Here is a 15,161-nt window from a genome sequence, read left to right as displayed (position 1 = left end):
ATGTGGGAAACTCAATATAAAAGTGGGCCTCTTTGGGGGGAATAGAAATCTTCAAAGAAAACATAACTTCTCTTTGTTGTTTTGTGGCTTCTTTGGTGAAATCATCCCCAAGATACTCTGTTAATTAAATGACAGCTGCAAAGCTTCTTTAGGTAGTCATGTGATCTGCTCCCCATCCCGATCTTCACAGCAGCATTTAATTTTCCTTTGCAGGGCCTGAGACACTTTGTTTTTAATCCCTTAAGTCACTGTCAGAAAATTATTTTTATCATAATAAAACAGTGCAGCCTTATCTCCTCTACTGGAGAATATGGCTTCTCTGTATCCCTAGAGTGCCACGGCCATGGAAATCAGAAGAGACGACGATGGTAGCTTGGACCTGGGAAGCAACAGTAGTGATAGACAAAGTGAGACATGGTCAGATAGGAGGTCCACTGAACATAAGAATAACGCCACTTCCTGGTTGATTCGATGCAGGTGTGGGAAAAAGAGAGGAGGTTGGGGTGCTTTTAACTTCTTATTTTGGCCTGAACAATTGGAAGGACTGGTCCCCATTTCGTAGGGTTGAGAAGAATGGAGTACAGGGAGGCAAACCATGAGTTCAATGTTGTACGTTGATATGCCTTGTAAACGTTCGAGTAGAGATGCTCCGGAGGCAGGTGAATGTGTGAATATGGACATCAGAGGATGGCTTTCATATCCAGCTCTGCTGTCCAGTAGGGCAGCCACTATCCACACATGGTTATCTAGGTTTGGATTTAAGCTACATGTAAAGGTTTATTTAGTCACAGGAGTATGCTAGTACTCAATAGCCACAGGTGGCTTGTGACCACCATATGACAGGATCATACTACACTAGCATCCTTGCAGAATGTTGCCTTGGAAAGTGTGGTGAGGAGTTACGAATCTGGGAGTGGTCAGCATGTCGATTGTCCTTAAAATCAGAGCACAGGATGAAATCACCCATGGAGTGAGCCTTGATAAACAAGAGGTCAAGAGGTCGGAGGTCACTTTGATAATGAAGAGTTAGGAGATGAGGAGGATACAGCCAAGGAGACTAGGAGTGAAGGTCTGCGAGGCAGGAAAAGAACTGAGAGAATGGGTTTCTGGTGGTGACGCAAGGAGGAAGTGATCCACTGTGTCTAGTGCTGGTGATTGAGTAAGAGGAGGCCCATCAACTATTGGATATGGCAGGGTGCCCTTGAAAGAGCGGTTTCAGTGATGTGCTGAGGAGGGCCGCCTGGTCCAGAAAGATCATGGGGGAATGAGAAAGGACCCGCTGAGGGATTTTTGCTATAAAGGGAATCAGTGAGATGGGACCTGAGCTGGAGAGAGATGTGGAGATGAGATCATTTTTAGGAGAGAGAAAATAGCATGTTTGGATGCTGATGGGAATGATCTAGTAGGGAAATTTCAGTAAGGCTCAAGAGAAGGGGGCACTTTTAGTAGATGAGGGCAGATGGAACCCAGAGCATAGTGGAGAATTGGGACCAAGATAGGAGGTAGGGTAGGGTAGAGTAGAGTAAGAGGAGGAGAGATGGAAGGTGTGAGTACAGATGCAGAAACAGGTTTGACAGGGAGATTGTGTAAATTCTCTTCTTGGTAGCATTGATTTTCTTCTTGTTGGCAATGTTGATAAGTCTCTATGGGTAGCATTACTGGAGGCTGAGGGAAACTTGACATCTTGGTTGGTTTTCCTTGTTTAATAGTAATGACACTTGGATGTGCTTAATTTTTTTTCATTTTCTTAAACACATCCTGCCGTTCACAGCAACATTTAAAAATGTTTTACGTGAAACCACAAGCCATGTATGGCTTAGGATCTAGAGTCTGTCTAAAAAGGGAAAGTAGAATATATTTTCAATGCCCTTTGAAAGTGTGTTAAACCATTCTTAAATCACCAGAAGTCTTTGAAACTCAAAAGGCAAAACTAATACATATGTATTTTGAATTTTCTTTGCACTTCCACTGCGGTCGTCTTCGCCCTATGGTAGCAGAAGTCAGGATCTAGTTTGAATGGGGAGAATGGGATGGTGTTAGGAAGTGGAAATGAGTGGATTTCCTTCTCTGTCATGCATAAGACCTGAGTATGTCCCCCTTACACCTGTGTGTGATACAGCCCCACGTATTGTAAAATCATCCTGCCTCGTGAGCGCCATAGCTCACTACAGTTCTTACATAGCTTGCCTGTATTTTACTGCCACACATGTACAGGTGCACTGTATTACTTTCTCCCTATGAAATCTCTGGACAAAGAGATTTCACATAAAGAGATATGGCACCAAGAAAATAGAAACCCAAAGTATTACATGTAAGATAACACTTTAATTGAAGGAGAAATTGAGTTAAGTATCAATGAGCATCAATCAACCTTATTTTCTAAATGTAACACTTCTCCCAAAATTCTAGTTTGATCGGGAACCAAACTCTAAATTGTCTGTTTATGTAATATCACGTGAACAGAACAGAAACACAGCGAAAATCTCAAATGAGGAAAGCATACTGTGTACTATTCATACAAAATGTCTTAAGTGTTATAATTAAACACATGATTCCAAGAACGGCTGTATGACACAGCTCTGAAAAGAAGAAAAAGACTAGAGGGTTCTTCAGAAGTAAGGCTTCTAGGACCTTGATTTTGAGGTTTTCCTTGGTGACTCATGAAAAACTAATGAGAATATCTGTCCATTTTAATGGTATTACCTGTTGTGTTTTGTTTTGTTTTGTTTTGTTTTGTTTTGTTTTGTTTTGTTTTGTTTGGGATGGAGCTAGGGGAACAAAGACCCGTTTGTTAGCATTTTGGTTGTTTCTGGGAGGCACCACGATTCATTTTGCTGTACAACAAATGATATTCGCACCGTGGAGTCTTCAGAGTAAGCCGTAATACTCCTGGAGACATTTAAACTAATAGCAAAGTGGAAACCATGGCGTAGCATCCCGAGCCGTGGTCTGGTGTCATGGAGGTCCCTGAACAGCTGCCATCCACCCAACTCTAATTCAAGTGGGATCCCACCAGACAGAGAGAGAGCCAGGGCTTCCTATTTTTAACTGAAAATCTGCTTTGCCTTTTGGGCATGAATGCCCGGTCCTAGCGGTAAAGAATTTTCCACAAGACTCATGGGGGTGGGGGTGGGGGGGGGGGGGGAAGAAGCAGCTATTTATACTCATGTTTGAGATTAAAAGAAGGGGAAAAAAGCAGTATTAAGAAGAGAGAACATCAGGAAGGGGGGCAAATATTGTTTGCCTACACTAACAACAAGGTGATAGATTGCAATATTTAGGCACGTTGGTGGTCCTACATCTATTTTAAGCTCATTCCCTAGTCACCTGTGTGATCTAGCACACATTCTTTCTTGTTTTTTCCTATGAAAAAATAAGCAGCTACGTTAGAGAGTTATTATAGGCATGTTTTGAGATGATGCATAGAAAATGCCCAGCCGAAGGCCTGACGTGTGGAAAGTGCCAGTAAATGATTGCTCTCAAAGTAGTCAGACCTTTTAGGGTCAGATTTATCCTAAGTCCTTGTCCCTTTTTTTTTTAAAGTTTTTATTCAAATTGCAGTTAGATAAGTTTTTATTCAAATTGCAGTTAGATAACATACAGTGTACTATTCGTTTCAGGCGTACAATATAGTGACTCAACACTTGGTACGTTACCTGGTGCCCATCACAACAAATGCCCTCCTTAATCCCCACCACCTATTTTCCCCATTCCCCCACCCCTTCCCTTCTGGTAACCATCAATTTGTTCTCTGTAGTTAAGAGTCTGATTCTTGGTTTTCCCCTCTCTTTTTTTCCCCCTTTGCTAATCTGTTTTGTTTCTTAAATTCCACATATGAGTGAAATCATAATGTATTTGTCTTTCTTTGACTTGTGTCACTTAGCATAAGACTCTCTGTCTCCATCCATGTCATTGCAAATGGCAAAATTTCATTCTTTTCTATGGCTGAGTAATAGTCCATTCTATGTGTAAATACCACTTCTTCTGTGTTCATTCGTCAATCAGTAGACACTTGGACTATTTCCATAATTAGGCTACTGTAAGCACTATAAATGTTAGGGTGCACGTATGCCTTTGGAGTAGTATTTTTGTATTCTTTGACTAAATATCTAATAGTGCGATTGCTGGATCATCAGGTAGTTCCATTGTTAATTTTTTGAGGAACTGCCATACTGTTTTCCACAGTAGCCACACCAGTTTGCATTCCCACCAATAGTACAAGAAGGTTCCCCTGTCTCCATATCCTCGCCAACACCCGTTGTTTCTTGGGTTGTTGACTTTAGCCATCCACAGGTGTGAGGTGATAACTGATTGTCATTTAGGTTTGCATTTCCCTAGTGATCGGTGATGTTGAACATCTTTTCATGTATCCTAGGTCCTTGTCCTTTTGAGATTAAATCCATTCCAGTATACGTATTAGCAACCCCTACTTCTGCTCCTGGTTTTGTTTTGTTTTGTTTTTGTATTATCTATTTATTCTGGTACACAGTCAATGTAGCCAAGAGCCACATTCTCTTTGAATAAATTTTCTTTGGAAATCCTATTGTAATCTTCCTTGGATTCTAAGTTGATGATCGGCAACTGTAAGCGGGGTATTCTATGGTTTTTAGAGTGTCTCCCTTGTGTCCAGCTTCTCCTGGCACAAAGGAGAAGTTTTGGCCCAGGAGGAATCATAAAAACATATATACATAGATTCAGTTTTAACCATTACCTGTGAGGCACCAACATGTGTTTCTACCTAGGTTTCAAGTTTAATGGGAAAGTTGAGACCTCATAATAGAACCTTACTTCCTTCGATATATTAGAATATTTTTCTTTTGCTTTGTTAATGGATATACCTAGAGTTGAGGGTCGTGGGCTTAGAGCAAAGGTCAAGTCACGTTTCTCCATTTAGCAACTCTCTAAATCCCAGCTTTGATGATATGGAAACACTCATTTTAAAATATCAAGGGAAGACTTTAAAATCGACATAAAACATACTTGGGAGCAATGATGTGAGCCAACTTTAAGGTCAAAATGTCATCCAAATACCTTTAAAGTGTTCGGTGAGATTTCTGGAATTTCGGGGTCTGACCTGTCTCTTGATCTCTGGTTTGTATCTTACACTGTCCAGGTCCTGATGCAAGGCAAAAATCCGGGGATAGCTTGGAAGTATGCACTTCCAAAGGTCATGAATGGAACTCATCCAGCCTCAAAAAGGCACAGTCATGCCTGGAGTACGGTGCAGTCTCAGTGCTCTGCGACCTGCGGTGGAGGTAGCTGATTTCCTGATTCTACCTTCCAAGTCTTTTCTCAAAGCAGGTTCTTTGATCTCACACATCTTACATGTACGATGTAAATAAGCAACAGAAGAATCACCTTCTATGGGAACCATCCCTGTAAAAAAGCAAACGTTATTGTACTGTTGGAGGATTTTCCTAGGTAGAAGGGAACCAAGGCTCACACAACTCAAGTTCTTCATAACCAGGACTCAACAGTTATATATCTGAAATCTATGGGTGGGGGGAGATTTACAAAGTATATATTTATTTGTATTTGTATTTGTATTTTATATCTATTTATTTGTATTTAATTTAGCTTCTCCCTACCCTGACTTCTCTGTTGGTAAGAACCTCCCACTGAGGCTTGCGGAAGGCAGGCTCAAAACCAGCAAGAACATACACAAGGCAACTGCAAGGCATCCGTCTGAAACACAGGCATTGTGTCATTCCATTCCCTCCAGGGGGAGGCCAGCAAAGTCTCTCTCGGGAGGGAAGTTTGTTAAATCTGAGAAATCGGCCTCCTAAGGGAGGGAAAACCACAGCCATCCTCTCAGGAAGCTGAAGGCAAGCATTTTATCTAGATCCAAAGATACCACATATTTGTGCATCAGTCAGTCTTTGTCGCACGTGCCCCTTCGAGAAGAATGGAAGTCCATAAAGAGATCCGTGAAGCCAAAGCATCAGTGTTGGTCATTCATTTTTCTCATTATCAGAGCATCTGATACAGTGGGTCTCCCTACTGTGTCCTATTGCCCTAAGCACAGTGGGGCATCTTGGAACCAGACACAGAGCCGAAATACAGAAAATGAAGAAATTCTTATGCCTGTAAGGCCTCTTCAGGTGCGCGTGCTAATTAACAAAACATGAGGAAATACTTATTTTTAATAGATTAAATAAGTAAAAGGGAATACATTTTTAGAGAAATAAAGGGGATTAAGAGTACACATATCCTGATGAGCACTAGGTAATGTATAGGATTGTCGAATCCTCATGTTGTGCACCTGAAGCTAATACGCTGCTGTACGTTAGTTATACTTGAGGAAAAAAGAAAAAAAAATGGAAAAATACCCAAAGAAGTAATAAATTTTTAGTAATAAACACTTGGAAGGCTCTATGCTGTGCAGAAGAAAAATAACTTTCCCTAATCCTTTAGTCTGCAAATGCCAACGTTAATACGTTGCTCTGTGTCATTCTCTTATTCTCTTATGCAAACATAAAAACACGTGCATTTAATGTTCTCAGACACATGCCACAAAGATCATTTTGTCTACTTTTTTTACTGCACAGAAACCATGCCGTAGATACCTGTTGACCCTATGCTTTTTTTCACTTAAATTATGAGCAGTTTTTCACATACCGAATGCTCTTTGAGATCTTTTGCAATAACTTCCTGCTGTTCCCGGGAGAGCACAGTTCCTTGGGAGGGAGAGACAGTCAATCCATTTTCCATTCATGGAGAACAAGTCCATCCAAAGGGAGGATGCTGGAGAAGTGCACTGTGGGATTCTCCCCTTGGCTGGATTTAGCAGTCCCCTCACGAAACTTACAGACTGCGATGTGTCTGAGCCATATGAGAAGGAGAGTCCAAATGAATGCATGCTCTGGAAGTAAACAATTAAGTTTAGGGAATCCCAATATGGTTTTGGTGACCGACCTTAACCTAATCATGATCCCAAGAGTGACTTTTCATCGTTTCTCGGATGCCATCGTAAGGAAACGTACCATGTAAATAGAAACAAACCGAATTCACAGAGGAGGCAGCCTTCGTATTTGGAGAGCTGACAGATAAAATTATTCACACAAAAAATATGTGCCTCTGATGAGAAGTCCTGAGATGGATACTGCAAGCCAGACAACGGGTCCCACTAAAGCAAAACAAAACAAAACAAAACAAAACAAACAAAAACCCCAAAAGGTGGTATTTATCACTTCATGGTTCGGGAATCCACACCAGTCTTAAAACCCAAGAAGCTACACATTAAAATCATTAAAACATGAAAGCTATTATCTGGGGGGGGGGGGGGGGGGGGAGAATGAGATTCAAATGAGTTGCAGATTTTATCAAAAGGAGGTGTTGTCATGCAGTAGTTGGATTCCATACCTTGAGTTCAACATCAGAATCCTGGTAAGTCAGAAGCTAAACATGGAAATGAAATCGAACTGGTTATCTGTGATTTTCACGTTGTAACTTCTGATGTCTTATTAGGTTACATAAGCGTAAAGGCCATTTGCTTACGAGATCAAAACACTCAAGTCAGTTCCTCCTTCTGCAATGCAAGAACCACGCCAGCAACTGAACCCAAAATATGCAATGCTTTCTCCTGCCCTGCTTAGTAAGTCATCTGGAAATGTCTTTCTGGCTATGTTTGTACTTGTATTTTCTTATTGTTGATATGAGAAATTGAAACCCACTGCCGGTCCTTCTGATCAAAAGTGACTCAGGGAGAGACAGAATGCCCAAAAAAGTAACAGAGGAAAGCAAGACATTTGAGGTGAAAATATGTAACTCGAAAGACCCAAGTTTGCCTTAGACGTGCATTTTAACTCTGGCTGTACGAACCTAACCCTGGGATTTAAAGGTGTCTTTCATCTTCCTTTTTAAATCTTTACATAGAGACCCCTCTGAACTAAAACAGATACTTAAATAACACTAAATCCTATATTGGTTGAATTTGCATGTGGTTGTGTGTTTAACTTTCATATAGGCATCCAAGAATGTAACAATCGTAATACTATGCAGACCACGAAACCCCAAATGCAAATTACACAGTAGCAAGTCACAAACTAAAAAGAAAGGGTAGAGGCCAAGTGGTAATCCACTTCTGATGATGGAACTCTACGGGGATCTCGTTGGGTTTGTTTTTTGGATGGATTTTAGCCACACTATTGTTTGGACGCTAATTTTAAGTACTCTTCCCAGCCGAATGGAGTCTTTTGTGTGACTTATCTTCTGCCAAATGTATTTATAGAGAATTGACAGAGTTTCTTCTAAAGCAGCGTTGTGTTCACTAATGTTTCAGATCATCTTAATAAGTAGTGTTTGCGCTGCGGTGATGCAATTATATTGCACAATCTTTTCATACACGTACATGTATTTTTTCCTTGTAAGAGCACGTTTGTCATAATTGTTTCGGGCTTCAGCTGTTCACCAATCCCGTATGCCCATGTGTCAACCTGGTTTTTCTCACAGAATCTGGAACCAGCTGTATCCTGAACACCAAGAGTAGAAAGAAATTTGGTGGGCTTCCATGGATTTTTTTTTTTCCCATTTTGCTAATAAGACATGGTTACCAGACAGTGTCATTGACCCTTGTGGAGTAAGGTGTCCTCTTTAGATGGTGTGCGTGTATTTGTGTGCATAGGACGTGTGAGTTTGCTTGAATGGCGTGCTGATGTTTTCTGATTCTAAGCCTACTTCCCATTGTTGGTTACTTCTGCCAAGCAAAAAAAGGACCCCATTCATATGTACATCTGTGAAAAGGGAGAGAGCCTTGCTCATGCCTGACTTCTAGAACTTCCGTGATGGCCACGTGTAGAAATTCCACTCTGCAGTGACCAGTTTACTAGCTATTTAAAAGCAGAACAGCCCTCCCAGTGGCTCTGCAGGATTAGAGTGATGTAATGGGCAGGATCTTCTGCTCTGTTCCTTTTTTCTCCACCTTATCATTTATAGCTTTATGTTTTCTGTTGGAATAATGGGACCCTCGGTGACTGTTTTTCCCCAGAGATACACTGGCAATGAGGTCTTAGACTGTTCGAGTGACAAGGACAGAGGAGTTCATCCAGTCTAACTCTGTTGTTTTCCCACATAACAACCATGTCATAGGCACTGACTGGAGGCCAGGCTGGATCTGGAGAAATTGTAGCTCCTCCCGTCAGGGAACCCATAATGTAACGCCAGAACTGGGAGTGTAAGGCAATAATTGAGATGCAGTGAGATACGGGCTGTGAGGTCTTATGAATAGAAAACGCAGCCAGGGGAAAATGGACAGCATTAGAAGCTGGGCTTTGAGGTAGGGTTCAGAGGGACTGAGGACAGATGGAGAGGGAGCCTAGGGCCCACGTGTGCACAACCATGAAGGTCATGAGGCAAGTCCACCTGTGTTGTGCTCTTTGCATACTTTTACAGACTCACCATATTTGCTGCACGAGGGAAAAACTTGAATCGGGTGGACGAAAATACCATTTTTATAGGAGAATGCTGAAACTAATAATTTCCTAATAGGCGTGTTTTCTTTACGTCCTACAAGATGCGGATAATTCTACAAATAAGGAATCATCTTATTTCGGATTCTCTTTCTTTAAATAAGCTAATAGGGATTATGCAGTGTTTTAGAACACGTGTCATCTAGAACTCATGTGCTAGTTCTCTGGACTGAAGGGAAGGTTTTTAATTTCACGCATCAGGCTGGTGGGAGAAACCAGAGGAGAACATTACAGGACTAGTAAACGTGGCAGAAAGGCAAAGGTAAAACAGAAACGTTATTTGACCTCAGTGATGGTTTGTTTCTGGAAATGCAATTTAGAACACTGGTAAGCCCACATCACTTTTAGACAGCTCTCCTGTACCTGAAATGTGTAAGATCTTATCTCGTGGATCTTTTTTATGCCAGGCCTTCAAATCCTAGAATATCAGTTAGTCGAATGCAGTGATCGGAAAGGTTAGTAGTTTCAGTGCATCACCCTTCAAATTCACACCAAGTCTCAGCTGTGATAAAAGTGATCTGGCAATCTTTCTTTTTTTTTTTTAAGTCTATTTTTATTTATTTTGAGAGAGAGAGAGAGCACACGGGAGAGGGGCATAGAGAGCGAAAAAGAGAGAGAATCCCAAGCGAGCTCCCAGCTGTCACCACAGAGCCCGATGCGGGGCTCGAACTGACCAACTGTGAGATCATGACCTGAGCCGAGATCAAGAGTCAGATGCTTAACCAACTGACCCACCCAGGCGCCCCCACGGCAATCTTTCAATAAAGAACACAAGGTTATGTCTCTCAAGCATTCGTAAAGTTTAAGAGTAGCCAGAAAAGTTAGTTGGGGGAAGTGCGTACTTAGAAATGGCCACCTCTGAATGTGCCCCTGTCTCCTGCACGCATGTGTGATGCTTGTGCACACCTCCCCTTCCCCTCCCGCAACCCTCCTTCCCCCTCCCGTCCCACCCCTTCCCCCTCTCGTTAATCGCTCTTCCCTTAGTTTAACTGCTGTACTTTGTATTAATTTCTCTTGTGGCGAGTGTCACATGTCCACCTCATCACTGTGTTGTAGGCTCCTTAGTGGAAACAACATTGCCTCGTTCATTTTTCCAAGCCTGATGCTTAGGAGAGTCCTTGGCACAAAGGGAAGACCCCAGTAGACTTGGCTGAATGAATGAATTGCTCGGGTCTCCAAAGGGTACACGTCTCTTCCCTTGCCAAGGGCAAGAATGTGTTTTTGCCCAAAAGCGTGTTGTGATCTCATGTGAGTCCCTATCCCTGGGCCACACTAGCATAGGCTTCAAAACCTGTGGAAGAAGAATTATTGTGAATTGCCCTTATGGGTTCTAAAATTGATGGAAGACTTTTATCAGGCAGTTAAATCTTAGGCGGTAACTGCTTTGGAAGGGATGGTCCAAAATCTTAGCTTCATTGGAAGTCATGTCGTTTTTCACTGCAAGCTGGAAGCCAGGCGAATGGAGCGTGTGCAGCAGGTCATGTGCGGGGGGCCAGCAGAGCAGGAAGATCCAGTGTGTCCAGAAGAAGCCGTTCCAGAAGGAGGAAGCAGTGTTACATTCTCTCTGCCCAGTGAGCACGCCCACTCAGGTGCGAGTCTGCAACAGTCATGCCTGCCCTCCAGAATGGAGCCTTGGACCCTGGTCTCAGGTAAGTGGGCATGAGTTGGAGTCATGAGTCTTGTTTCCTGTGGACAAAGAAAGTGGCAAAAACAGGGGTGTTGGCTCCCCCACGAGGCACTCAGCTTTTATGCTTTCCTGGGCATCACACTGAGTTAGCGTGATGAGGCATTCTCATTTGTGTTTTTTGTGATTTCTCTGCATCCTGTAGATTAGGAACCCATGCACAACATCTTAGGGTCTTACTTAGAAGTCTAGAGAGTAGAGTACGGGGGGCGCTCAGGCTAGGCTGTAGAGCACAGCTCGAAAGGATTGGAGTGTCCATGGATTGGCAGACGAAATGGCTACTGATTTCTCCAAAGCACATGGAAAATGCAGATACAAAGAAGGTGGTGTAGGAAGGATATTCAACTCTTGCTTGGTGGGGAAGAGCCGCGGGGTTAGAGGGATACAGAGGGGAGTTGGGCATAAAATTTCCTATTGTTACAAACTCTCAGTGAAAGGTAGAAAATCATGAAATCAGCCGAGGCTTAGAGCCACCTGCCATTCACAAGTCAGAAGTGCTCAGTGGGGTCTCATTTTGCCAAAGGTCCCCTCAGGCACAGCGTCTGGAAGCATCTTTGACTGTCCCAACTTGGGAGAATGATGCTACCGGCATCTACTTGATAGAGATAAAGATAGAGATAAACATCCCACACTGTAGGGGACAGCAGCCCAGTCTCTGCTAAACCACGGATGTCAAGCCAATTTTATGGAATAATCAAGAAGATGCAGCGCTTTCGTTGCCTGAACAATGAAGCCAGGTAGAAGTCTAGGACCACATTTCTACCATGCTTTCCTTCAGGGTGCATTATCCTGGAGTATTGATTTCTGATAAAGTATAGCAGTGTACTCGCAAATCCCCCACAGAGTTCAGACTGAGAATTTTTGAAATTATAGAACATGGGATTTTTAAAAATGTTACAACTCTATCTGTTAAGGGAGTAAGGAGCTAGCGGTGGGAAAGAATATCTTTGAGCATGTGTAGATATGCTTTAAAATGAAGGAATGTATTGACTGATAGTAGAAGGCAAGTCTAAATAGGATACGGTATTATGTCTGGTCTCATTCTTTGCAAATAAGGAGGTACAGTTTACAAGAGGAAAATTCAAGGGCTGTTTTAGCCTAATGTGTGTGGTGGGCACGGGGACAAGAAATGGGGAACCAACAGTTCCAAATGGGACATCCCCAAAAGGAGCTTTAGTTCAGAATTTGCCCCACATTTGACATAGAAATAGTTTGAGAGAGTATTTTATTTCCTTAGGTTTGTTTGCTTGGTTGGTTGTTTGCTAAGAGCACATGTGTTGAGAACATCTTCATGACTAATTTGGAAGGAGTCCTTCTGAATTTATTACTGCACCCTGTCCTCCTCTTTGAGACCAGGTCTCTGGAAACCCATTCTAAAAAAACAAAAACAAAAACAAAAAAACAACTGAAAACGTAAGAATTCTGTTGGATAAGGACCAACCATTTAGAAATGTTGAACATGAATGAAGGAGGACTTGCTTAGTGGTGCACAGCCCTGTCTGACACCAGACACATTCGTCTGTCTGCTCCCTCTCTGCTCCCTGGCAGCTGTTTGATTATCTTAGTCAGGTTCTCGAAGGCTTTATGAGTCTCAGACCGCCCTCCTGGAGAACGGGACCACAGCGGTGATCGCAGAGGGTTGGTAGAAGGTCGTGCAATAAAGAGGAAGATGCACCATCACGTGGGAGGCATGGAATGGATGTGTCCTGCTGCTGTAGTTTGCAGATGATGAGAGTACCATCACCATCCGTCTCCCTGAAGAATGTGAAGAGCCAGAAGTCATGTTGATCCTCTGAGCAGGCTTGGGATTGTGCCCAGATGTTTACATATTGACAAAGAGCCAAGGCAAGAGAGGCGCAACTCATATGGCTCTTCTGAGCAGAAAAGAAGGCTGGGGAGGGGACCTGTCCCTTGAGAGCAGACCCGACCTGGAGCCAACACCTTCTAAGTGACCTTGGAAGTTTTTTAAGTACTCATCTGAAAGCGAGGAGACTATTCCCCACCTTGTCCATGTCACAGGGTTCTTAGGAAGGTCAAGAAAGGCAGATTCATTCGCAGACATTTGCCGAGTGCCTATTTGTTTATTCCCCAATAGTTAGCACCGAGCCCTGCCTAGAGGCAGCCGATGAGTAGGAACACGAAGAACTGGACATCCCCAACCCATTTTTGTCAATGTCACAGTCGGTTGCTATTAGATGTGTATGTACGTATCTATGATGCTTCTCAGCAGAAGCACAATAATCCTCCGTAGCCAGGTGCCCAGACCAATTCTGCCTTGTGCCAGACAGGACCACGGTTCTACCAAGGAACAGGCCACATATCATTCTCCAAGTGGCCACGTGTGCTGTGAAGAGAACACCTCGTCTCCGGACCCGGGCGACCAGCAGCCACTGGGCATTGAGAATGTTGACAACGATCGCCAACCTGCATGTAAGGCCTCTGCACGGAGCAAAGATCCCTCCTGCTGGCTGCAAGGGCCTTCACTGGGCATTTGGTTCTAACGCTTTAAAATAGGTTTGCAAATACTTCACTAGTAGGTTCTTTGCATTCACCTGGAAGAAAATCATTTGCAACCAGCATGCAAATAAGCTTTGTTTTTCCACCTGTAGTGTTCCAAGACCTGCGGGCGAGGGGTGAGGAAACGCGAAATCCTGTGCAAAAGCCCCCCAACGGCAGAGGATCTCCCAGAGAACCTGTGCTCCAGCGCCCCGAGGCCAGAGTCACAGGAGGGCTGTGTCTTAGGACGATGCCCCAAAAACAACCGGCTGCAGTGGGTTGTCTCTTCCTGGAGTGAGGTAGGAGTTGAGATAGTACTCAGTTTGGAGCCCGATGTGGGGCTCAGTCCCATGTCCCTGAGGTCATGACCTGAGCCAAAGTCAAGAATCACACGCTCAACCAACTGAGCCACCCAGGTGTCTCTTTATTTTCTGGGTTTGTTTGTTTGTTTTTTTTATATATATTCAGCTCACCCACCAGCACCCAGACGATCAAACCTTCTTCCTGTGCCACACACATAGCACAGGTGCCTACTCATTATCCATTCTTCCCTCCGACTCTTCGGCAAATCCTGACAAAGCACCCACCGCATGGAACAGGCCTGTGCCCGGGTGTTTATGGCACCGCAGATAGGGTATGCAGAGTGCTGTAGTGGGGAGGTCTGTAATTCCACTGGGAGAGCTTGGGGGTCCCCCAGCCCTTCCGCCAGGAGGAGTCCTTGTCAGAAGAGACTTTCCAGGGAGCATGAGTCTGAAGGATAAGCAAGAATTGGGCAAGGGTGGGGTTGGGGGAAGGTTGTTCCCAATGGAGGGCACGCCCCAAAGGAGGGAGAGGGGAGAGAAGATAACACAGCCGGTATGACAGGATGAAGGTGGGGTGGAAGCTGAAAGCTTCATCAGGACCCCAGTGTCGGGGCCACTTAGAACTTTGAATGAAGTAGAATAACATGATGCAAGGCAGGCGGCCCAAGGGGCAGGCAAGGCGCTCATGGGGAGGTTGCTGTAATCGGGACGCAGGATGAGAGCATTCCAGGGGTGGAGAGAAGCAGAATCTTCGAGAGTTCCTACAGAGGCCATTGCCACCTTTAGGCATCTGTGGATGGAGGGGAGGTAGACGGGTGAAGATAGAAGTCTCCTGGGTTTCTGGTTGGGGAAACTCTGGCGCAGACGTAGGCAACATGAGGTATGATGCCAAGCCTGAAGTCTCCATCCGTACCTGACAGGCCAAGGTCTCTCCTGTGGGGGAGATGGCAGTATGGTGAGGAAGACAGAGGCTGAGGATGAGATAAGGTCAATAGTGGGGATGGTAGGGTACAGTAGAGGCAGGGGGTCCAGCCCATTGGTGCCCTTTTATTCCATGTATATAGTCACACGCCTAGCAGTGCCTCCACTCGTCTTCCCATCCATTTTCGTTACGAGACAGTATCGCCTAATGGCTAAATGCAGGGGTAAATCAGATGTCCCCCATTTGCATGCAGCCCTCAGTATTTGCTCCGGGGGTGACCCCGGGCCAGC

General features: G+C 44.0%; 1 protein-coding gene across 1 annotated transcript in view; it reads left to right on the top strand.

Annotated features, from left to right (window-relative positions):
• ADAMTS18 (ADAM metallopeptidase with thrombospondin type 1 motif 18) overlaps positions 1-15,161 on the top strand; it is a 140,701-nt gene that overhangs the window by 114,583 nt on the left and 10,957 nt on the right. Inside the window, exons 17-20 of the mRNA XM_042917927.1 lie at positions 5,114-5,255; positions 7,468-7,594; positions 10,912-11,116; positions 13,761-13,946. Coding sequence (XP_042773861.1) covers positions 5,114-5,255; positions 7,468-7,594; positions 10,912-11,116; positions 13,761-13,946 — 660 coding nt within the window. The remainder of the gene's footprint in view (positions 1-5,113; positions 5,256-7,467; positions 7,595-10,911; positions 11,117-13,760; positions 13,947-15,161) is intronic.

The sequence above is a fragment of the Panthera leo genome, chromosome E2 (assembly GCF_018350215.1).
Source record: "Panthera leo isolate Ple1 chromosome E2, P.leo_Ple1_pat1.1, whole genome shotgun sequence".
In the NCBI taxonomy this organism is placed as follows: Eukaryota; Metazoa; Chordata; class Mammalia; order Carnivora; family Felidae; genus Panthera; species Panthera leo.
Note: the sequence above shows the minus strand (reverse complement) of the source record. Positions and strands in the feature narration are given on the sequence as shown.